At 48.0% G+C, this 25,203-nt stretch overlaps 1 protein-coding gene and 1 long non-coding RNA gene across 2 annotated transcripts; both read left to right on the top strand.

Annotated features, from left to right (window-relative positions):
* Window positions 1-2,420: 2,420 nt before the first annotated feature.
* On the top strand, window positions 2,421-8,764 carry LOC311118284 (serine/threonine-protein phosphatase 6 regulatory ankyrin repeat subunit A-like; the record flags this gene model as incomplete). The annotated part of the gene is made up of 3 exons (XM_084193112.1): window positions 2,421-2,453; window positions 7,969-8,167; window positions 8,589-8,764. 3 exons carry the CDS (start codon window positions 2,421-2,423, stop codon window positions 8,762-8,764), a joined length of 408 nt encoding a protein of 135 aa, XP_084049238.1.
* Window positions 8,765-19,453: 10,689 nt separating this feature from the next.
* LOC311118294 lies at window positions 19,454-24,035 on the top strand. Its single transcript, XR_014611785.1, has 3 exons — window positions 19,454-19,530; window positions 21,840-21,922; window positions 24,006-24,035. It is a non-coding gene; the product is annotated as an uncharacterized lncRNA (long non-coding RNA).
* The last annotated feature ends 1,168 nt before the right edge of the window (window positions 24,036-25,203 follow it).

Below are 25,203 nucleotides of genomic sequence, written 5' to 3'. Positions count from 1 at the left end.
GACACCAGCCAGTCGCTCATGTGCTCCATGGTGACATGGGGCGAGACCTGGCCTCGACTCTGGAGCAGCAGATAGTGGACCATGAACTTCTTCTGCAAGATGAGGTAAGGTGTGAAACCGTGCCACTAAAGACCATATAATGTGCTTTCAGAAGGGCCTCTCGCAACATTTCACAACTGCTCATGTCTCACAATTTGCAAGTGATATTAAAAACTCTTATGACCATCTTCTCTAAACTGTCTTGAAATAAAACTCTTGTTTTGGGATTAAATCTATCTCTTTTTTTCTGTGATTACTGTTTTTGTGGGATGAATCTTACCTGTTTATTGTAATATGCTTCCTCCCAGCAGGCCTGCAGAGTCTGAAAATAAAGGCTGCTTCTACAGAATTCCTTTGAAGATAATTAAAATAAGTATGCTTTATTAGGTACATTATGCACAGGCATTTACAGTATGCCAAAAGGAATATCTCGTAAGATTACCTTAGTGGGACCATAAGTGAACTCAGGAATGCTCCCAACCCTATCCATGGTCAGAGGGGGACGAAATGCAGCGCTATAAATATACGGGATGCTCTAGAGATAACAGGAATGACTTAAAGTCGCGAATGATCAATGCCTGTGGAGTCGTCCAATATGCTGCGCTGAGAATTGAGTTGTAGGCGATATTTGGATATGTTTGGCGCAATTTACATGTTTACATTCTATTGCCATGGAGAAATTGAGTTTCTAGAACCTGTTTTCTTCTATGTCTTTATTTCGTGAAATATTAAGATCTTTATTTTGTCATAATGTGTATATGAGGACGTTGGAGCCCGTTCCGATTCATGACGCGGTTATCCAGCTTCATGTTGCATAGACCTACTAATCCAACCTTGGCTTACAAGTTAAATTAAATTAGTATATATGCCTATACAAATCTATTGACCACATCCATTTAAATCAATGATTGTCAATTGAAAATGTGGTAGTTGTGTTATCCTGTTGTGCGTGTCAGGGCTCCTCTTAAGCACGTTATTCCAATATTTCCTAGAATTGACGCAGGTTACACTTTTGCAAAACTACTAGGTTAAAAATAAGAGCATGAATGACAATAAAGGTATGACTTGAATTATATGTGTAGTAGTGTGATGTTGTTCCCCTAGATTATGCACCAAATTGCACACAAGGACAGTTCAAGTAGGCCAGGTCAAGAGGGGATGTTAATAAGTTAATAATAATAATAATAATTCAATACGGTTTCTTTATTTAATTACAGCTGCATAGCTAATGTTATTTTTTGGTGTACAAACATTTTTCTGTATCTATATTGCAAATACACCTAATTGTAAAAGTTGTGTATATTTTGGTTTGGTCCATCGCGGGTTATCTGTATTTACGTACCCTCTTATTGTTCTCTTTTGCCTGACCTTCAACTAGCAAGGTATGTTGTCCTTGGCGCTGTAATTTGTCAATATAAAACTGTGGTAAAGTTACACAAAGTGCTGTTACGCAACTACAGGTTTTGTTACAATGTGGACAATATAAAGATGTATGTTAACAACTTTCACCGAGCTCGCTAATTAGGGTACCTATTGTAACTCGGGAGTATTTGGGGCAGTGTTTGAGTGAGTTTCTATGTGCTCACGCAGGTGCCCGAGAGCTGTGGCTGCACCAAGGGCTAACCTATTGTGTGTTGTCTCGTGGTGTGCAGTTATGTCTTTTATTTTGTCAGAATTATGTTGTATATCATTTTACTTGTATTGTATAGTGTGTTGTTAGGCACTGAATGTGTGCATGCAGCACCTGTTCTATTTTGCCTGACCTTCAACTAGCAAGGTGCCCGAGAGCTGTGGCTGCACCAAGAGCTAACATATTGTGTGTTGTCTCTTCGTGTGCAGGTCGAATAAAAATTATCCAACCATCAGAATTCCAGTTGTGGCAGTGTCCTAATTACGTGACCTGCGGACTGGTCAGCTCAAGCCGACCGCCGGAGCTGTGCATGTGGATGAGGTGCACGACCTGCCCATGTGAATTTGTTGATGGTTTACTGTAAGTGAATATATACTGTAAACAGTGAAAGTGAATGTAGCATATTCATTAGATACAGGTATTCGTGCTTATTTGTATGTTTTGGATGAATTTGTTTTTTGCATTTTTTTTTTTTTGGTATTTGAATGCACTAAATTACATTGTATTTTAGTGCTCTGTTGAGCCATGGAATATTCTCAAATCCATAAGACATGTTATGCTGGGGATTTTAGTGTGGGTAGAGGGAGGGGTGTCCTTCCATTTACACCAATTGTACAGTCAGCTCCTGGGAGTAGAGCGTTTGCTAGTCCTGAGTTTGCAAGCACTGGGAGGGGTTGGCTGTTTGTTCCACCTGACCAGGGTATCCCACCTCTGTCTTTTGATGTACCATCATCCACAGTACTCGGTGATAATGGGACTAATCAAATGTTCTGGTCCTGTCCCCGTCTGGCAGATTAGTTGTCCACTATTTAAAACCCTTTCTGAAGCATTTGATATAAAGTTGCAGCCTAGTGCAGAAATTGCTATTTTTGGAGTACCAAACAACAATCCTTCTCTGACCAATAGACACCTAGATGCCATTGCCTTTGCCTCCCTGTTAGCCCGCAGAAGGATTTTATTGGATTGGAAATCTATCAATCCTCCCTTAGCCTCTCTTTGGCTCAAAGATCTGAAGCTGTTCCTAAAATGAGAAAAAATGAAGTTACCATTCGAGGGTCAACCAACTCATTTTATTCCTCCTGGGACCCGATGATATCCTATTTTGAACAGCTCCAAACACTTCCTCCAGATTAGTACTCTTGGCCCCACCTTGAGATTACTGCTATATAGGCCTATAAAATCACTTAATCACCTGAAATTGTTAGGCTATTACATTTTTGCTTGAAGTAACGTTGTTGTATACTTTTGTTTTGTTTTCTGACATGTAACTCAATTACTTTCCCTTTCTTTTTAAATGTGTTTGGAGGCATTCTGGGGGGAGGGGGAGGTCAAAGGGGGACTAAAAGGGGAGAATTGTACCATGTCTTTACATGTTATCTTTCATTCATTGTGAATACAAAATATATCATTTTAAAGGGAAGGCTTTGAAGCCAGATTTAGCGGATTTTGCTGTTTAGTTTTCCTCAACCTGTGTTTTGTTTCTCTCTCCTCTCCCTGTTAGATGGTGAGGCTGCTTCTCTCCAGAGGAGCCAACATGAATGCCTTTGACAAGAAGGATCGCTGAGCAATCCACTGGGCTGCTTACATGGGTGATGAGTTTACCACATCATTTACATTCTGACTAATGTCCTTTATACCAATGAATGAATGAATGAATGGACTGTGTGTTAGTCTCACAGCTCAGCTGTATGAGCCACGTCTAGTGTGTTATTATGTCAGAATCATGTACTAAGTAGGTTGATTAGATGTTTTCAGTTGTACTAACATGATGTAGGTGTTGCTTATGGTGCTGTGTACCACTGTAAACTAATCTATCTCTCCCTCTCTCTGCCTATCTCTCTGTGTTTGTGTCTCTGTTTCTCTCTTAACCCCCTTACTATCTCTCTCTCTCTCTCTCTCTCTCTCTCTCTCTCTCTCTCTCTCTCTCTCTTTATCCCACCCCCTCTCTCTCTACCATAGGGCACATTGAGGTGGTGAAACTGCTGGCCTCTCATGGATCAGAGGTGTCCTGTAAAGACAAGAAGGCCTACACCCCTCTCCACTCTGCAGCCTCCAGTGGAATGATCAGTGTGGTCAAGTACCTCCTGGACCTTGGTGTGGATGTGAGTCAACACGCATTCAAATGTGTAGGGGGTTTTCATAATAGTAATGAAGAGAGAGAGGTTAGAGCCAGTGATTTGGACCAGGGGTTTTTCATAACCAAGTAATGAAGAGAGAGAGGTTGGACCAGGGGGTTTTCATAACCAAGTAATGAAGAGAGAGAGGTTGGACCAGGGGTTTTTCAGAACCAAGTAATGAAGAGAGAGAGGTTGGACCAGGGGGTTTTCAGAACCAAGTAATGAAGAGAGAGAGGTTGGACCAGGGGGTTTTCATAACCAAGTAATGAAGAGAGAGAGGTTGGACCAGGGGGTTTTCAGAACCAAGTAATGAAGACAGAGAGGTTGGACCAGGGGGTTTTCATAACCAAGTAATGAAGAGAGAGAGGTTGGACCAGGGGGTTTTCATAACCAAGTAATGAAGAGAGAGAGGTTGGACCAGGGGGTTTTCAGAACCAAGTAATGAAGAGAGAGAGGTTGGACCAGGGGGTTTTCATAACCAAGTAATGAAGAGAGAGAGGTTGGACCAGGGGGTTTTCATAACCAAGTAATGAAGAGAGAGAGGTTGGACCAGGGGGTTTTCATAACCAAGTAATGAAGAGAGAGAGGTTGGACCAGGGGGTTTTCATAACCAAGTAATGAAGAGAGAGAGGTTGGACCAGGGGGTTTTCATAACCAAGTAATGAAGAGAGAGAGGTTGGACCAGGGGGTTTTCAGAACCAAGTAATGAAGAGAGAGAGGTTGGACCAGGGGGTTTTCAGAACCAAGTAATGAAGAGAGAGAGGTTGGACCAGGGGGTTTTCAGAACCAAGTAATGAAGAGAGAGAGGTTGGACCAGGGGGTTTTCATAACCAAGTAATGAAGAGAGAGAGGTTGGACCAGGGGTTTTTCAGAACCAAGTGACCTGATCAGGAATATATTGTTTTGTTCTCTCCCCCCCCCCCCCCTCTCTCTCTCTCTCCACTCTTTTCCCTCCCTTGCTCCCTCCAGATAAATTAGCCCAATGGGTACGGTAACACCCCCCTCCACGTGGCATGCTACAACGGGCAGGATGTGGTGGTGAATGAGCTGATCGAGTGCGGCGCCAACGTGAACCAGGTGTACGAGAAGGGTTTCGCCCCACTCCACTTCACGGCCGCCTCGCACCATAGGGCGCTCTGCCTGGAGCTGCTGGTGGGCAACGGGGCCCTCGTCAACATCAAAGTATTTGGCCCTGGTCTACATTCAAATACCAATGGAATAGGCCTAACAATGCAAACTAAATGCAATCAAGCGCTCCTCCAATACGTGTTTGATTTTGCCTGTGGTCAGCAGCACAGACTGCCGTGTGAACCATCTTTGTCTTTCTATCTGCAGAGTAAAGATGGAAAGACCCCCCTCCACATGACGGCCATCCACGGACGCTTCTCCAGATCTCAAGCCATCATCCAGAATGGTGAGTCGCTGTGAATGCTCTCAACTGAATATATATGAACCAGTAGGCTCTTCAGCATTGTCTTTTGTCTTCAAACCATGATTCACTGGCACAGAGCAATGTTACTTGCAATGTGGTTGAACATGAAGCTTCATGAGGCCTCTAGGGTCAAGTGGTTGACGTGTGTGTGTGTCTGTGTGTGTGTGTGTGTGTGTCTGTGTGTGTGTGTGTGTCTGTGTGTGTGTGTGTTCTGTAGGTGCTGAGATCGACTGTGAAGAAAAGAATGGAAACACATCTCTGCTCGCTACGGCCATGAGTTACTCATCAATACACTCATCACCAACGGAGCTGACACAGCCAAGTGAGAACACACACAGTTTCCAGCAAAAATGCAACATGCATCTGCAATTCTGTCATTGACCGAATTCCCGCTTGGAGACTATGCTCAACACATTGTGGTGTGTGGGGGGTTGATAGACAGGGCATTGCAGCATGCTGATGTGTTGATCTGCTGTGGGGTTTAATGAGGACTGTGATGTGGTGCTGTTTCCAATCTTAGCTGAATCAACTGTAAGTCGCTCTGGATAAGAGTGTCTGCTTAAAGTCTAAAATGTAAAAATGTGTTGCAGGCGAGGCGTCCATGGGATGTTCCCCCTCCACCTGTCTGCTCTCAGTGGGTTCTCTGACTGCTGTCGGAAGCTCCTCTCATCAGGCTTTGATATAGACACCCCTGACGACTTTGGAAGGACCTGTTTACATGCTGCAGCAGCTGTTGGGTGAGTGGACTGGTCCAGGCTTTACACCAAGGAATATTTAGTTCATGAACTGGAAAGCCACCAGAAAGAACAAACACATATTCACACTCTTACATTTCACATTGTTTAGCAGTATTAAAAAATCGTATAGATCATTAGTGCGGTATCATTTCTATATAATGTGGTTCCATGCCATGGTGGTATTGACTTGCGCTCTGGTCTAAATTGTCTTTATATCTTCTTGAAAGAGAAGAGAAACCTGCAAACTGCTCTTGCTAGTATCACTTTTTATTATTGCTTTTATTAGCATTATAAAAGCAGTGATACTAGCAAGAGCAGTGTACGGGTTTCTCTTTTCTTTAAGGTTCTCATTGTTACCATCCACCTGATAGCTCAGATGTGAAAGGGCCTTTCTGAACTTGATATCTTGTTACCATCCACCTGATAGCTCAGATGTACGAGGGCCTTTCTGAACTTGATATCTTGTTACCAGGAACCTGGACTGTCTGAATCTGCTGCTCAACACAGGGGCAGACTTCAACAGAAAGGACAGCTTCGGAAGGTCTGTCTGTGGCATCAAATAACTTTCATATGTGATCTTTATGATAATGGGGAATATAGTATAGGGGCATATAGGAATTATTATGGGAAATATTGGGCGGTAGGTAGCCTAGCGGTTAAGAGCGTTGGGTCAGTAACCGAAAGGTTGCTGGTTCAAATCCCCTAGCTGACTAGGTGAAAAATGTGTCTATGTGCACTGCAGCAAGGCACTTAACCCTAATTGCTCCTGTAAGTCGCACTGGATAAGAGTGTCTGCTAAATGACGTAAATGTAAAATGTAAATGTTTTACAGCTCCAATAAGCTGTTTCTGTTGTTGATGTTGAATGGTTTCTGTGCGTTCTTCTAGGAGTCCTCTGCATTATGCGGCAGCCAATTGTAACTACCAGTGTCTGTTTGCCTTGGTGGGGTCTGGGGCCAGTGTGAACGATCTGGATAAAAGGGGTTGCACCCCGCTCCACTACGCTGCTGCCTCCGACACAGACGGAAAGTACGTCTCACACCTCTCTTACTGTTGTGTGTGTTGTGGTGCCATGACCTTTCACATTTCACTGTAGTCTGGAGAGTATGTTGTAGTGCCATGACCTTTCACATTTCACTGTAGTCTGGAGAGTATGTTGTGGTGCCATGACCTTTCACATTTCACTGTAGTCTGGAGAGTATGTTGTGGTGCCATGACCTTTCACATTTCACTGTAGTCTGGAGAGTATGTTGTGGTGCCATGACCTTTCACATTTCACTGTAGTCTGGAGAGTATGTTTTGGTGCCATGACCTTTCACATTTCACTGTAGTCTGGAGAGTATGTTGTGGTGCCATGACCTTTCACATTTCACTGTAGTCTGGAGAGTATGTTGTGGTGCCATGACCTTTCACATTTCACTGTAGTCTGGAGAGTATGTTGTGGTGCCATGACCTTTCACATTTCACTGTAGTCTGGAGAGTATGTTGTGGTGCCATGACCTTTCACATTTCACTGTAGTCTGGAGAGTATGTTGTGGTGCCATGACCTTTCACATTTCACTGTAGTCTAGAGTATGTTGTTGGCCGTGTTTGAATACATACTAGTGTTAAATATGCAGTGTGAAAGCTTGGCCACGTCTCCTTTGGGAAAGTGTCTCTGCTTGCTTATCTGTTTGTCTTGATGTTGGTATAATGATTAGTGAACTCTTGACCTCTGACCTCTAGGTGTCTGGAATATTTGCTGCGAAACGACGCTAACCCAGGGATCAGGGATAATCAGGGCTACAACGCAGTCCATTACGCGTCTGCGTACGGACACCGACTCTGTCTGGAGCTGGTGAGTCAGAACCACAGGGGACTAGACGCCCTGCATTCACAGACCTGTAGGGGGACCTGTCTCCAGACATCATTTGTAATAATTGATGATTCATTATTATATCATTGATTATTAGTTATTTCAAATCCATTCTTGTCTCCCCGCCCTTCCTCCCAGGCGGTGACGGGTCATGAGGAGTGTGTGGAGGCCCTGCTGCAGCACAGCGCCAGCTTCCTGGTTCGGGACTATAAGGGGCGGACCCCTGTCCACCTGGCGGCGGCATCCGGACACATCGGGGTGCTGGGGGGGCTCCTACACGCCGCCCAGTCAGTGGAGACCCTCCCCGTCATCACAGACAACCAGGGCTACACGCCACTACACTGGGCCTGCTACAACGGTACGTACTGGACTAACAGAACACTAGATCTTTTCTGATTTTCTCTCTTCAGCACCGTAAACATGTCCCTGAATTAGGCAGGCCATACAACGGTACGTACTGACTAACTGGACTGTAGCTCTGTTCTCTCCTCCATGAAGTGTACACTCATTCACTCCCTCTTGTGGCTTGAAAAGCATTCGATTGGTGTGGACGGAGCCATGTGGGGGAATGAACAAGACTACAACAGAATTAGGGGTTATGACTCTCAGTGGAGGACCTTACACTGAAACAGGACTTTGTCAGGGATTGACATAGCATATGTTGTAGCTAAAACATATTTTGTGACTTCACCATTGTCAGATGTGTAGCTTTCTCTGAGTGTATTGTTGTGGTCTGCAGCGACGTCATCTTTTTCCTGTATGAATCAATCTTCCACTAGGCCATGACACGTGTGTAGAGGTGCTGCTGGAACAGGAGGTTTTCCACAAGACCGAGGGCAACTCGTTCAGCCCCCTCCACTGTGCTGTGATCAATGACAACGAGGGGGCTGCAGAGATGCTGATTGACACTCTGGGGCCGGCCATTGTCAACGCCACTGACACCAAGAACCGGTAACTACAGCACATGACAAAGTCCTTTTCTTCTGGAGAATAATGTTGTCTTGGGAATAAAATGACCTCTGGGGTTGGATGAGGGATTGTAGATTACTTTTAATACATCTATTAGTGATTTTATATTTCTATGGTATAAACAGGGTTAATTGAACAAACTTGTTTATAACAGTCCTACATGATGTCGGTGAAATAAGTTTCCTCTCTCTCCAGGACCCCCCTGCATGCGGCGGCTTTCACGGACCACGTGGAGTGTCTTCAGCTGCTGCTAGGCCACAACGCCCAGGTCAACTCCCCCGATGCCTCCGGGAAGACCTCCCTGATGATGGCTGCTGAGAACGGACAAACCAACGCTGTCGGTACGCAGCCCCCTCTCCTCCGCTTTGCCTCGCCCAGCCGGCTTAAGTTCAACATGTCTGTTTTACATTTTAATAAGTCGCTTAATTTCCTAATTGAGTTTCTTTATGTTTCTCTGTCTGTGTCAGAGCTGTTGATGAGCAGTGCCAAAGCAGAGCTCACCCTGCAGGATGCAGTCAAGAACACTGCTCTTCATCTGGCCTGCAGTAAGGTGAGCATCCCCACATGAAGATGACGTTCATCTGAACAGTTGGCTCTCTCTGGTTAAAATTTTGGTCTGACATGTTTGACTCTGGTTTTTAAAGGGGCATGAAACCAGTGCTTTGTTGATATTGGAGAAGATTACAGACAGGAACCTCATCAACTCGACTAACGCAGCCTTACAGACGTACGTATGGTTCAGCTGTATTAATTGGGCCAGAAGAATTGGTCCTCTGTAGCTCAGCTGGTAGAGCACGGCGCTTGTAACGCCAAGGTAGTGGGTTCGATCCCCGGGACCACCCAAATACAAAAAAATGTATGCACGCATGACTGTAAGTCGCTTTGGATAAAAGCGTCTGCTAAATGGCATATTATAATTATATAATTAGAAGAAGTGCACTATATAGGGAATAGTCTGGCATTTGGGAGGTATCCTCATTTGCTGCTGGCTAATCTAACGGCAGGGGCGGTGTGTTCAATAGGGCGATATGGGCGACGCACTGCCAAACGGGAAAAGGAAGGGATTTTTTTTCTAATCAATTATATCACGGCAACAGTAGTTATCAGTGTTGTAATCTAGACGTCTGATCTGCCACTAAATGTCCAATCAGGCTAAAGTCGTGCTTCAAATGCCCCCCCCCCCCCCTTTTGGGGCGATTTCAGTCAGGTTGAAAATCGCCCAGAAGTCTCTCATAGACTCCCATGTAAAATCTATTTTTTTCAAATATCAGAGCTTTCAATACAATCTCTATGGGTTTCTGAGGGCTTGCACTTACGCGCTTTCGTCATACGTAACATAACCATGAACGTAACTAAGAAAAGAGCGGGTAGCAGCGTCAATCAATTCACGTACTACTGGTAAGATTGCTATAGCGTTCAGTGCAACTCGATTGTCTCTTTGAAATAAGTTACTTTTTGTCGGCGAACAAATCAAGATAAATTGGCAACGAAACAATTAGGACCTCCCAGACCAAATTTAATAATTCAACAGGTTTCTACTAAAGGCGGAAAGTCCTACACCCGAGGATTTTCCAAAAATTAGTACGAACGAAAAACCTGGCTAGCAGGCTGCGATGTAGCTAATGCAGTCTTCTGCTACCCCCTGCTTACTCTTTCACCCTGAAGGCGGCACGGCAGACAGCACCGCTTGGACAGCGACTGGTGTGTAATGGACATGCACCATCTTTCAGGAAAGATTAAGAAACATGAGCTGTCAAAGACCCACATGGATAGCTGTTTGAGATTGTCTGCTTTGGGGAGTGAACATTGCCACTCAACTGGATGAGGGATACAGGCTAGCTGTCCGCCGCCACAACGATGAGGTTAGTGTTGATAATCACAAGTTTACTGGAGAACTGAGACCAAGTAGAGACTTTGGACAGGGTGGATATGGTATAATAAAGGCAGTTTATTCAGAGGTAAAGATATCTGGAATCGCGTGCACGGACCCGTTCGTTATCTGAAGACAATGTTTCATTGTGTGCAGACATTTTATGCAATAAATGAAGTAGGTTGAATCTAGTAGTTCTGATCTTCTGATTGGTCCTGATGAGTTGGGCGAGGTCACCTCCAGGCTAGTGTCACTGTTGCATTGGCTCTGAGTCGGGTTCTCTGTCTTCAAATGTTCAGCCTAAGAGAGGGGATTTTTGTGTGTGTGTGTGTGTGTGTGTTTAACAGTGATGATGTGTGTGTGTGTGTGTGTGTGTGTGTGTGTGTGTGTTTAACAGTGATGATGTGTGTGTGTGTGTGTTTGTGTGTGTGTGTGTGTGTGTCCTCAGAGCAAGAACTCGTGAGTTGGAAGAACTGAGAGGCCTATGGCGTGGGTGTTGTCCTTGGCCACCTGCTGACAAGGCTGACAAGATAGGACCCTTTTGTCCATTGTTATTGGATAGGAACAGAACTTATAACCAGCTCCTGACCTAAATAGATCTTAGCACAACATTTTACTCAACATATCATATTCCATATTCACTATAACAAATATATTTACTACGACATTAGCAAGAACCGCCACATCCTCAGCCGGCTAATCCAGTGTGTGAAGTTTTGCGGAGTGTTTGAGTTAGCTTTGCGAGGCAAAGATGAAACTGAGGGCTCCACCAACCCTGGTAAGCCAACACTTTTGAGATCAGTCAATAAATGCTTCTGGTATTGACTTATATGCTGCCCCTGTCTTCATGTTGTTGCTGGACATATCTTTTTTTAAATGTGTGTAGGTCACCTAAATCATCAGAAAAATTGCCCCCCCTGAGAATTTTTTCAGGAGCCGCCACTGTCTAACGGTACTTTCTCCTCAGGCCGTTACACGTTGCAGACAGAAATGGTCTGACAGTGGTGGTTCAGGAGCTACTAGTGAAGGGTGCTAGCGTGCTCGCAGTCGATGAGAATGGTAAGATCCATAACGCTAACACCGTTTTCTTCTGTACTTCTCTTCTCAATGTGTCCACAAATGTTTCTCTCTAGTCCACTGCTTGGTTATTGTCTTAACTTTGTATCTCCTAGCCTGCTGTTATTTCATGTTTTTCACCAAAAGTGTTGTAGTAAACGGTGATGCTCCTGAAGTGACCCTCTGCTGTTCTGTTTGAACCCCTCAGGTTACACGCCTGCCTTGGCCTGCGCCCCCAACAAAGACGTGGCGGACTGCCTGGCGCTGATCCTGGCCACCATGATGCCCGTGTCCCCCTGCAACCCGGCGCCCAGCCTGTCCTTCAGTGCCATTAACCACTACACCACCAGCCCCTCCAAGAGTGTGACCTTCGACAGCCTGCCCGTGCTGCGCAGCGAGCACAGCTCCTACTGCAGCTTCAACAACATCGGCCACCGCGAACACGATGGAGGCTTCTACAAGGATGAGGAACTCAACGACTCAGACTCAGAGACATACTGAGGGGGGTGGTGGTCGCTGCCCAGGAGGGGAGCCAAGGGCAGGCGGATGGACAGTGAAGTGGGGCAGAGGCCACAAACAAATCCACACATACACACCGTGTCTTAAATCACCACAGCCAGCTTTGGGAGGGCACGAGCCGAGACAGTCCGCACAGGAGCCTTAAGAGTCCCGCAGATGGAGAGAGAGAAATGGAGGGAGGGAGGGAGAGGGGGAGGCACAACAGGCTGGCTGGCCACACTCATCCTCTCATACCACCAGGTGTCCTTCCAGCAGATACTGGACTTCAGAGGAACTGCTGCTGCTATACCCCACCTTTACCTTTACCCACAAAGGTCCTAAACGGTAGAAACTGTCCAGCCAACAGACAGACGGACACCTTATGACGGCAATAACCTGTAGTCCAAGGGGATAGTAGCACTTCACTGAGTGAAAAACAGACATGGACCAAAAGATGTGATTGCTTGTTCAAACCCCCGTTTTTGTCTCTTTTTGAAAATCATTTTAACTGGAAATATGTACAATACATATGCTATGTTCGTCAAATCAGGATCAGGAGGTTCACAGGTTTTTTCGTGTCCTTTTTTTTCTTTAAAAGGATGAAACTAGCATGTACATATTGTAGCGACCCGCACAGACAGCTGTGTGTTATGTGATAGGCTAGTAGATGGTTGTGTTGTACCTACCAGTACCCAGTGTTCGCGGGGTCCGACATGTCAATCAACCTGCTATCTGCCAATCACGGGAATGCCTGGAATGTTCTGATGCCGGGCATCCTGGCGGTTGGCGGAGTGGCGTGGAGGGGGGTTGGGCAGGGGGATGGAGCATTGGAAGTTAAGACCAGGTTTAACCTTTGTTCTCTCTCTTTTTACGTCTGGGCTTCACAAGAGAAGGTCACGATTGGCTTGTGGATTATCTTTCATTTATTTGGCGTGGGCTACGGCCAAACAGTAGCCTGTGTAAAGTTGGTTTAATAAACCGTCCATTCGTAAACTCAATCCTCTGTCTGGACAGTTGTTCTTTTATGATCTAGTCAGGTCATTACATTGGTTTCAGAAGTAAAAACGTTGATAAAAGTTAGCCAGCTAGCTAGCTGACTTCTGTAGCTAGCTACCGTAGGGGAGAACGAGGGGTTGAAAATGCTTCGAGGGAATCCGAGAGTGAAGGTGGAGGTAGGGGACGATTATGGCCAAGGAGGTGCGTGTGCATGGACGTCGGGGGTTCTGGCTGAGGAGATCGCCAGGGCATCGGAGCCCAGAGGCCGCTTGAGGGAGGACGTTAGAGTGATGGCGGCTGAAGCGGGCATGAGTCATTCGTCGACTGTGTTTCGCGCGGATTCTGGTGGGCGGACCGAAGGGGTGACGTCGACGCGGCGGGACGAGGAATCTGGGGCTCAGGATGTAAACAAACATGGCGGCGCCCAGTTCCCGGCTGCGTCCGTATCTGTTAAGACCCCGAAGTGTTCCGGTAAGGCGGATTGGGAAGCTTTTCATGCTCAGTTTGAACTGTTAGCTCATTGTAGGGGGTGGTCGGATGAAGAAAGGGCACTGCAGTTGGCTTTATGCCTCACGGATGAAGCTCTGGCCTGTTTGATATTGATTAGCCCCGAGGACAGACGTGATTATGGTGCTTTAGTGGGAGCACTGAGGAGGCGCTATGGACAGTGTGTACAGCCCGGGCTACTGCGCTCCGAACTGAGTAATAGACGCAGGCAGCCTGGAGAGCCTCTACGGGTGCTAGCTAATGACATTGAGAGCCTCTCTCGGTGGGCATATGCTCACATGCCCCCCTCCGTGCAGAGCGAGCTAGCACGGGACCAGTTCATACAGGCGCTCTCTCCTACGGAGCTGTGCATACAGACCCAGCTGGCTCATCCTGAGTCATTGCAGGTAGCCTTGGAGATGGCTTTAGAGAGGGAGCTGGTGTGGGCTGGGGCTTCAGCTGGGGCTTTGGTGGGGGTGCAGGGAGACAGACCCTCTGTGCGAGCTGGGGGGCAGAGCAGCCCGGAGCCGGAAAAGCCTGCATGGGTGGCTGAAATTACAGAACTCATTCGTGCTGTGTCGCTACAGGCGGCACGAAACACACGCCCTGGTCCCAGGGTCTGCCGGGGTTGTGGCCAGCCAGGCCATCTGCGCCGAGATTGCCCCATGTCCCCCAGAGCTCAGGGAAACGGCTCGGGGTCCGCATAGACCGGGTAGTGCGGACCCCTGGCTTTCTATCCCAACCACCATCTTCTTCAGGAGGAGCCCACCGGCACAGACGGGGAAGCAAGGCTCCACTTCCCCCAGAAGCAGACGTGGGCAAGCGGATGGAGCCTGTTGTTGTGGTGGGCCGGACCTGTGTTGGGGACTTTTGTCATGTCCCTGTCACTGTGGAGGGGGTGCCCTGCTCCGCCCTGGTGGACACTGGGTCCACAGTAACCCTGGTGAGGCCAGATATTGTGCCAGGTTGGACTCAGTGTGAGCCTACAACTGTGCAGCTCCGCACAGTCACAGGTGAGCTGGCACCCATGAAAGGGAAGGGAATAATGACTCTGACAGTAGGGGGCAGGACTGTGCGTCATCCTGTGTGGGTGGTGGCTGTGCAGGACCCTTGTATCCTGGGGTTGGACTTTCTTAGGAGCACAGGCTGCCAGTTAGACCTAAATAGGGGCACACTGAGCTTCCAGGGAGGGCCGGAGGTCACCATGGCCCCTATTGTCACATTCACTCAACCCAACAAACCCTTTACTCCAACAGTTAAAGCAGCAGAGACTCATGGCTGCCCCCCCTCCCCCACATCTGTGTGTGACTTTTCCCCAGCCCCCCTGTCACCTACGGCGTTGTGTTACATTCCCCCAGCTACCTCCACGACACAGCCCTCTGTGAGCCCGGGCCGCGCCCCCCCAGCCCAGCTACCCCAGATGGGAGGGGAGAGGACACTGTCTGCAGTGAGGGAGATATGGGGGAGGAACTGTGTTGGTCTTGACCCCGAGCAGCAGGAACGGTTGTGGCAGTTGCTGTTTGAATTCAGAGACAGCTTTGCGCTGAGTGAGGAAGAGGTGGGTCAGACTCATCTGGTGCAGCATGAGATCGACACAGGTGATGCTCGAACTATCAAGATGCGTCCCCGCCGTATCCCGCTGGCACGCCAGGAGGCGGCAGACAAGGCTGTGTTGGAGATGCAGCGGGCAGACTTCATTCAGCCCTCAGACAGCCCCTGGGCGGCGCCAGTCGTCATGGTTCCGAAGAAGGGGGGCAAGCTGAGGTTCTGTGCGGACTACAGGCGGCTGAATGAGGTAACCAGGAAGGACTCATACCCCATACCACGTATCGATGAGTCGCTGGACCTGGTTAGGGGGTCCTCCTGGTTCTCCTCACTAGACCTCCGCAGTGGCTACTGGCAGGTGCCCCTCTCCCCAGAGGCCAGAGCCAAAACTGCGTTCTCCACTAACAGAGGACACTGGCAGTTCAAGGTCCTGTGCTTTGGCCTGTGCAACGCTCCAGCTACTTTTGAGCGTTTGATGGACAGGGTGCTGGATGGCATCCCCCGACAGCAGTGTCTGGTATACCTCGATGACATCCTGGCCCATGGCAGCTCCTTCCAGTCAGCCCTGGGGGCGCTACGGTGTGTGCTGGAGAGGGTGGCTGCCGCAGGTCTGAAGCTCCACCCCGAGAAGTGCCACTTCATGAGGAGAGAGGTGTCCTTCTTGGGCCACCGAGTGGGGAAGGAGGGGATCAGCACCATGGAGGACAAGGTAGCGGCTGTCAGAGACTGGCCCACCCCCACCGACCAGCGTCAGCTGAAGAGCTTCCTGGGCCTGGCCTCGTACTACAGGAGGTTTGTACGGGGCTTCTCAAGCGTTGCTGCTCCACTGAACCGCCTGCTGCCGAAGGACAAGGCTTTCACTTGGACAGTGGAGTGTGAGGAGGCGTTCAACACCCTCAAACGTGCACTGATCGAGGCCCCCGTGCTCGCCCCCCCTGACCTCACATTGCCCTTTATCCTGGACACAGACGCGAGCAATGTGGGCATGGGTGGGGTGCTGTTCCAGGTGGGGCCAGAGGGGGAGAGAGTGGTGGCGTACTTCAGCAAAACATTTGACAAACATGAGCGCCGCTACTGTGTCACCCGGCGGGAGCTCTTGGCTGTTGTGGCTTCCGTCAAACACTTCAAGTACTACCTGGGTGGTCTGCCCTTTTCTGTAAGGACTGACCACTCTGCTCTCCAGTGGCTCATGTCTTTCAGAGAGCCAGAGGGGCAGGTGGCACGCTGGTTGGAGGAGCTTCAGCCGTATGACTTCACGGTGGTACACAGGGCAGGGGCACGCCACTCCAACGCCGACGCCATGTCCCGTCGGCCCTGTACTGCAGACGGCTGCCGCCACTGTGAACGGAGAGAGGGACGGGAGAGAGAGCTGTGTGCAGAGGAGGGGGTCTGTGCCACAGTGTGTCGGGCGAGCGGGCCTGTCTGCTGTGAGCTGCAGACTGTCGACGTGGCTGAATGGGGGCAGCAGCAGGGACGGGACACAGACCTACAGCCAATGCTACAGTGGGTAGAGGCGCAGGTGAGGCCACCATGGGAAGAGGTGACAGTGCTCTCACTCGCGACCAAAGGGTTGTGGTCAAAGTTTGAGCGACTGCGGCTGGCTGATGGCGTGTTACAGCGGGCATGGAAGGAGTCAGCTACGGGGGAGGAGAGGTGGCAGGTGGTGGTCCCAAAAGCATTGCGGGAGGCTGTGCTCCAGAGTACTCATGGGGGGGGTGGGGACTGGACACTTTGGGGTCACAAAAACACTGCGCCGCCTCCGTCAGGGCTTTTACTGGGGGCAGCACAAGAGGGATGTGGAAGACTTTTGCCGCCGCTGTGACAACTGCACAGCGAGAAAGGGCCCCCCAGGCCGCTCTCATGCTCAGCTCCAACAGTTCCCAGTGGGGACTCCCATGGAGAGGGTGGGAGTGGATGTAGTTGGGCCGTTCCCCACCACAGACAGTGGAAACCGCTGGGTGCTCACGGCCATGGACTATTTCACAAAATGGCCGAGGCCTATGCTCTGCCTGACCAGGAGGCAGAGACCATCGTCGACGCCCTGACAGCGGGGATGTTCAGCAGGTTTGGAGCTGCAGAGTCCATCCACAGTGACCAAGGCAGAAACGTTGAGTCCCGTGTGTTCGCCACCATGTGTGAGAGGCTGGGTATGCACAAGACCCGCACTACTCCTCTCCATCCTCAAAGTGATGGCCTTGTGGAGCGCTTCAACAAAACGCTTGGACAGCAGCTGGCCAACGTCTCTTCCAAACACCAGCGTGACTGGGACAAGCACCTGCCTATGGTCCTCATGGCATGCCGCTCCGCTGTCCAAGACTCCCCCTCCTGCACGCCTGCCCTCCTCATGCTGGGGAGAGAGATCCGTACCCCTGCGGAGATGGCGTTTGGTCGGCCCCTGGATAGCCCTCATGTTTCCCCGGGGCCGGAGTATGCCCGGAGACTCCAGGACCGCCTGGAGACAGCCCACACCTTCGCCAGAGAGCAGCTGCTGAATGAAGGTGTGAGGCAGAAGAGGAACTATGACGTGCACACCCGGGGAAGGCACTTTGTGGCTGGGGAGCTGGTCTGGGTCTACAGCCCGCTAAGGAAAAAATGCAGATGCCCCAAGTTGGACAGTCACTGGGTGGGACCCTGCAGTGTCCTGGAGAGGGTAGAGGAGGTTGTTTACCGGGTGCAGCTTCCTCCCAGGGGGAGAAAGGTGACACTGCACCGGGACAGGTTAGCCCCATATAGAGGGGCCTCTTCTCCCCAAACCCCAGGAACCCCCACAATTCCCCTCTCTGGCAATGACATTCTCCAGGCACCCACCCCCAGGTGCCGCAGACAAGGCTCCAGACAGCCCACTCCCCCTGTGTCACCGCGTGGTTCCCCAGAGCCACGGACTGTATTACCCGTTCCCGCTTCCTTGTCCCCCATGTCCTTGCCTTCATCCCCTGGTTCCCAGAGGGGCACTCTGCGGCCATCACAGCCACGCAGGCAAAGGAGACCTCCGGGTCGCTTCAGAGACTTTGTTTGTTCCCTCGGGGACGAGGGACTTTGTGGTGGGGGGGCTGTGTAGCGACCCGCACAGACAGCTGTGTGTTATGTGTTAGGCTAGTAGATGGTTGTGTTGTACCTACCAGTACCCAGTGTTCGCGGGGTCCGACATGTCAATCAACCTGCTATCTGCCAATCACGGGAATGCCTGGAATGTTCTGATGCCGGGCATCCTGGCGGTTGGCGGAGTGGCGTGGAGAGGGGTTGGGCAGGGGGATGGAGCATTGGAAGTTAAGACCAGGTTTAGCCTTTGTTCTCTCTCTTTTTTACGTCTGGGCTTCACAAGAGAAGGTCACGATTGGCTTGTGGATTATCTTTCATTTATTTGGCGTGGGCTACGGCCAAACAGTAGCCTGTGTAAAGTTGGTTTAATAAACCGTCCATTCGTAAACTCAAGCCTCTGTCTGGACAGTTGTTCTTTTATGATCTAGTCAGGTCATTACAGTATTTTGACAGGTTTTGCTTGCTTTAACTTCTTCAAAAAAATGAAACCACTCAATCCTTTTATGTGATTGCTTGTTCAAACCCCCGTTTTTGTCTCTTTTTAAAAATAATTTTAACTGGAAATATGTACAATACATATGCTATGTTCGTCAAATCAGGAACAGGAGGTTCACAGTTTTTTTCGTGTCCTTTTTTTTAATTTAAAAGGATGAAACTAGCATGTACATATGAAATAGTGACTGAATTCGAAACTCCCATGAATTATTTCAGTATCTGAAGATTGCTGTATATTTTATGAGTAATAAAATAAAGAAATGAGTTATGTTATTTAATAATGAACTATGGGTTATCTGTTTTATGTGACAACCGCAGTATCAATTTCTAGGTGACAGTGGTGCTAATCCCAAAAGAAAGGCTACATACAACAAAGAACAAGAAGTCTATTGGCAAAATGATGACAATTGCATGTACCTTGGCCTAACGGTGTGGGTTATGTATTTTATTTTTCATGGCGTCCTCAACATTACAGTTTTAAGGGCAACAATAGCCTATATTTGTTTACAACTCGCAGGATTTCCTTACATGAGCTTTCAACAACACAGAGTGTTGCATCAGCACGAGATCTAAAGTGCGTCAAATCTGTACAGGTCATTGTTACCTCATCACTGATAAACGTTTAAACTGATCAAAAACCGCTGGAGCAGTTCAGTCTAATCCTCCCTAGTGCTGGAGGATTGCGTTTGTTTTCGCTCTGGATGCGCGTTCATTTTGGCAAGGAAATGTGCTGATTTTGCAAGGAGATGGAGAATAAAGAGTTCAAGGTAGGCATGTTATTTATTTTTAAATCTTCAATTATATTAATTACTGTGGATTAAATATTGTTTAACAAATGAAATAGTGTGCTATTCATGCTGTAATATCAAACTAGAAAGTCTATGGCCGGGGAGTCATGAGAGTTGGCTAAAGGTACAGTAAGTAGAATCTGCTGTGGGTCAAATGGGGGTCAAAGGTTATGACAGCGCCTTCATAAATACGTCCTAAATGGCACCCTATTCCCTATGTAGGCTAGTGCACTACTTTTGACCAGGAGCTAGTGCACTACTTTTGACTAGGAGCCATAGAAGGGTTGGCTGATGTCACGAAAATGATGCTCACGCATCGATGGCCGGAAGTCGTGTATCTTGGTATGATTCTGAACCTCAGCTAACAACAAGCTGCCATGTGGGGAATCGTAGCTCTGTGGCATGTTTCAGCTCGTTGTATGGTGTTATTGATACCATGTCTTGTTTTGAGGTGTTTTGACTGATATCATGTCTATGCAATGACGAAAACCAACCCCTCTATAGAGTGTTACAGTGGAGGTGTGATAATACCCATAAAACCTAGCGGTCAAACAGGAAATGGTTCCAATCGTTTTTCCACCATTCATTTTTCCCATAGGCGATTTTAGAAACACATAAAATAAGGGCTGTATTTCGTGTAGGCTTACCCTGTAAATCTCTCTCGGACAAGTTGACTTTTATCAGGATATTCGGCTCTATTTACTCTCAGATTCGAAAATGCTAATTAGCATCAAAGTAGACATCATGCAAAACTACAAATCCCTGCAAGCTCCTGCATGTCATCTCTAGCTGACACCTTTGCTAACGGGTATTGTGTCAATTTAAAACTTGCACTAGACAGTTCACAGAATTGTCCATTTAAAGAAATGCAGCCAATTTATTCATTACTACATTTAGCTAACATTAGATAGTTAATCCAGAGATTCTTACCTTTGCCTCGATCAGCATGATCATCATGGCATTTGGCATAAGTCTCCTGAGTGGCGCAGTGGTCTAAGGCGCCGCATCGCAGTGCTAACTGTGCCACTAGAGATCCTGGTTCGAATCCAGGCTCTGTCGCAGCCGGCCGTGACCGGGAGACTCATGGGCGGCGCACGATTGGCCCAGCGTCGTCCAGGGTAGGGGAGGGAATGGCCGGCAGGGATGTAGCTCAGTTGCTAGAGCATGGCGTTTGCAACGCCAGGGTTGTGGGTTCGAGTCCCACGGGGGGCCAGTATAAAAAATATATATATGTATTCACTAGCTGTAAGTCGCTCTGGATAAGAGCGTCTGCTAAATGACTTAAACGTAAAATTTGTAGTTCTTTATGATAGCAACATTAGCAGCTAATAAGCATTACATTTTTGGGAGGTAAATACAGGCGAATATATTGATAAGTCACCTTGTCCTAGAGAGATTTACACGGTTATCAAAATGTCACACCAGGGTAAGCCTACACGAAACACAGACCTTATTTTAAGTGTTTCTAAAATCCCCAATGGGAAAAATGAATGGTGGAAAAATGACCATTTCCCTGTTTGACCACTAGGTTTTATGGGTATTATGACTCATACTGTGGGACTCTATAGGGCTCCAGCGAAAAGAAGTGCACTATATTGGAACTAGGGTGCTATTTCGGACACAAGCATAGATATGATGCATTATTATGTGACCATAGAAATAGAATCACTAGAAAGGATAGAGCCTCTGACCTTGGCAATTTGACTGGTAAACTGAACTGTACACCTGATATGATGTTCTGGTGATTATATTTCTCTGAATATGATGCATTATGATGTGACAATGAGAGTTGGGTTAATGGTGCTCTCAAGGCAACTGGGAACTCGAAAAAAATAACTAGGTCAAATCATGTCCGTGATCTTCAGGTCGGAAAGTCAGAGCTCTAGAAAGATGCCAGAGTTTCCGACTTGGAATGCCTTTTTACATTTTGTGGTGGTAATTTTACCCCCTTTTTCTACCCAATTTTTCGTGATATCCAATTGGTAGTTACGATCTTGTTACGATCTTGTCTCATCGCTGCAACTCCCCAGCAGGCTCGGGAGAGGTGAAGGTCGAGTCAGGCGTCCTCCAAAACATGACCCGCCAAGCCGCGCTGCTTCCGACTTGGAATTCCGAGTTGGATGACTGTTCAAAACGATTTTTCCCAGTCGGAGCTTGTTTTTTTTCCCTATTTCCCAGTTGTCTTGAACGCACTGAAGTCGGAAGTCAGAGATTTCCCAGTTGTTTTGAACACGGCAAAAGGCGACACAGTAGGTGACATCTAAACATGACTTTGTGCTGTCTTTCAGAGGTCAGAGGTCAGTGGGAATGACCTCACCCTCATAGACCTGGATGACCCCATCAATGAAGCTGATGTTATGAAGGAAGTCAGGTAAGTGATTTACACTAATGACACATCTGTGACTGGTTACAGGATCACATAGGCCTACAGATTCAGTAGTAGGTCAAAGGTCACCGCCTATGGAGAGGTAGGCCCAGAGCCATGTATTTAGAGAGTTGGGACATTGAGATATAAACTCAGCAAAAAAAGAAACGTCCTCTCACTGTCAACTGCGTTTATTTTCAGCAAACTTAACGTGTAAATATTTGTATGAACATAACAAGATTCAACAACTGAGACATAAACTGAACAAGTTCCACAGACGTGTGACCAACAGAACAAAGGGGGGGGGGGGTCAAAATCAAAAGTAACAGTATCTGGTGTGGCCACCAGCTGCATTAAGTACTGCAGTGCATCTCCTCCTCATGGACTGCACCAGATTTGCCAGTTCTTGCTGTGAGATGTTACCCCACTCTTCCACCAAGGCACCTGCAAGTTCCCAGACATTTCTGGGGGGAATGGCTAAATCCTAGCCCTCACCCTCCGATCCAACAGATCCAGGCTCTTCATGGCAGAACACTGACAGTCCTGTCTTGCAGGAAATCACGCACAGAACGAGCAGTATGGCTGGTGGCATTGTCATGCTGGAGGGTCATGTCAGGATGAGCCTACAGGAAGGGTACCACATGAGGGAGGAGGATGTCTTCCCTGTAACGCACAGCGTTGAGATTTCCTGCAATGACAACAAGCTCAGTCCGATGATGCTGTGACACACCGCCCAAGATCCACCTCCAAATCGATCCCGCTCCAGAGTACAGGCCTCGGTGTATCACTCATTCCTTCGACGATAAACACGAATCCGACCATCACCCCTGATAAGACAAAACCGCGACTCGTCAGTGAAGAGCACTTTTTTAGCCAGTCCTGTCTGGTCCAGCGACGGTGTGTTTGTGCCCATAGGCGACGTTGTTGCCGGTGATGTCTGGTGAGGACTTGCCTTACAACAGGCCTACAAGCCCTCAGTCCAGCCTCTCTCAGCCTATTACGGACAGTCTGAGCACTGATGGAGGGATTGTGCGTTCCTGGTGTAACTCGGGCAGTTGTTGTTGCCATCCTGTACCTGTCCCGCAGGTGTGATGTTCGGATGTTCCGATCCTGTGCAGGTGTTGTTACACGTGGTCTGCCACTGCGAGGACGATCAGCTGTCCGTCCTGTCTCCCTATAGCGCTGTCTTAGGCGTCTCACAGTACGGACATTGCAATTTATTGCCCTGGCCACATCTGCAGTCCTCATGCCTCCTTGCAGCATGCCTAAGGCACGTTCACGCAGATGAGCAGGGACCCTGGGCATTTTTCTTTTGGTGTTTTTCAGAGTCAGTAGAAAGGCCTCTTTAGGGTCCTAAGTTTTCATAACTACCGTCTGTAAGCTGTTAGTGTCTTAATGACCGTTCCACAGGTGCATGTTCATTAATTGTTTATGGTTCAATGCATTGAACAACATTTTACATTTTAGTCATTTAGCAGACACTCTTATCCAGAGCGACTTACAGTTAGTGAGTGCATACATTTTCATACTGGCCCCCCGTGGGAAACAAACCCACAACCCTGGCGTTGCAAGCGCCATGCTCTACCAACTGAGCTACAGGGGACTAGCATGGGAAACAGTGTTTAAACCCTTTACAATGAAGATCTGTGAAGTTATTTGAATTTTTACGAATTATCTTTGAAAGATCCTGAAAAAGGGACGTTTTCTTTTTTTGCTGAGTTTATGTATACATTACATGACACAGTAGATATCCATATGACATCTGGCTCCCCATGGGCAATGTTGACATTTTAAACAATGCTATGTAACTGAACATCTATAATTAGAATGTACTTATAATGAAAGGATAAATGAAAGGCTCTAAGGCGCTAACATTGAGTCCTTTTAAAAGTTGGCAGAATTCTCTAAATATTTGGCTCTGGATAGGCCGAGTCATCTCAAGAGTATTGGAGCCATAGAATTTGAGTGATTCTATTCTAATTCTAGAATGATTCATTCTAATTCTATGATACTAATTCTATAATTGGAACACATCCTCACACTCACATTATAGCAGTGACCTAAGAGAGATTCCCTTTTCTCTATCTAGATCCCATAAAGATCACAGAGAGGCTGAGAGACTAACCAAGTTGGACGAGGCTGTTCTAGAGACAGATACCCCAACTCAGTCACAGGAGGTTGAAGGAGAGAGTGAGTTGGACGAAGCTGTTGCCATCCCATCTCAGTCACAGGAGGTTGAAGGAGAGAGTAAGTTGGACAAGGCTGTTGCCATCCCATCTCAGTCGCAGGAGGTTGAAGGAGGGAGTGAGTTGGACGAGGCTGTTGCCATCCCATCTGAGTCGCAGGAGGATGAAGGAGATAGTGAGATGGACGAGGCTGTTGCCATCCCATCTCAGTCGCAGGAGGTTGAAGGAGAGAGTGAGTTGGACGAGGCTGTTGCCATCCCATCTCAGTCGCAGGAGGTTGAAGGAGAGAGTGAGTTGGACGAGGCTGTTGCCATCCCATCTCAGTCGCAGGAGGTTGAAGGAGAGAGTGAGTTGGACGAGGCTGTTGCCATCCCATCTCAGTCGCAGGAGGATGAAGGAGAGAGTAAGTTGGACAAGGCTGTTGCCATCCCATCTCAGTCACAGGAGGTTGAAGGAGGGAGTGAGTTGGACGAGGCTGTTGCCATCCCATCTCAGTCGCAGGAGGTTGAAGGAGAGAGTGATTTGGACGAGGCTGTTGCCATCCCATCTCAGTCGCAGGAGGTTGAAGGAGAGAGTGAGTTGGATGAGGCTGTTGCCATCCCATCTCAGTTGCAGGAGGTTGAAGGAGAGAGTGAGTTGGACGAGGCTGTGGCCATCCCATCTCATTCGCAGGAGGTTGAAGGAATGAGTGAGTTGGACGAGGCTGTTGCCATCCCATCTCAGTCACAGGAGGTATGATGTATTTTTCTATTACATGTATGACATTTCATTGAGATATTTTGTGTTTTAATGACGCAAAATTGAATTCCAGCCTAACTCTGCTTTCTGTTGTCGCCATCAGGATGCAGTGGTGACATTCACTACCGTGACCCACAAGGATGAAACTTCCCAGACCAGCCTCACCCTCAGCAGGGGAAAGAGAAGCTACCCAGACCTACACACCTTTGTGCAGGACATGAAGGACGAGTAAGTTGCTCTTTGGCTTCCCCATGCATCCCCTAGATATGTTCCCTATCTCAATTGCATACTCCCCGTGTCCTCTCTTCTCAAAACCCATTGGATGAGAAAGCCAGAGGGCCCGCCCTTCTGAACTTCTCATCC

Source organism: Coregonus lavaretus (genome assembly GCF_964263955.1).
Source record: "Coregonus lavaretus genome assembly, contig: HAP1_SCAFFOLD_48, whole genome shotgun sequence".
In the NCBI taxonomy this organism is placed as follows: Eukaryota; Metazoa; Chordata; class Actinopteri; order Salmoniformes; family Salmonidae; genus Coregonus; species Coregonus lavaretus.
The sequence above is the reverse complement of the archived record's forward strand: the minus strand, read 5'-3'. Positions and strand labels throughout refer to the sequence as shown.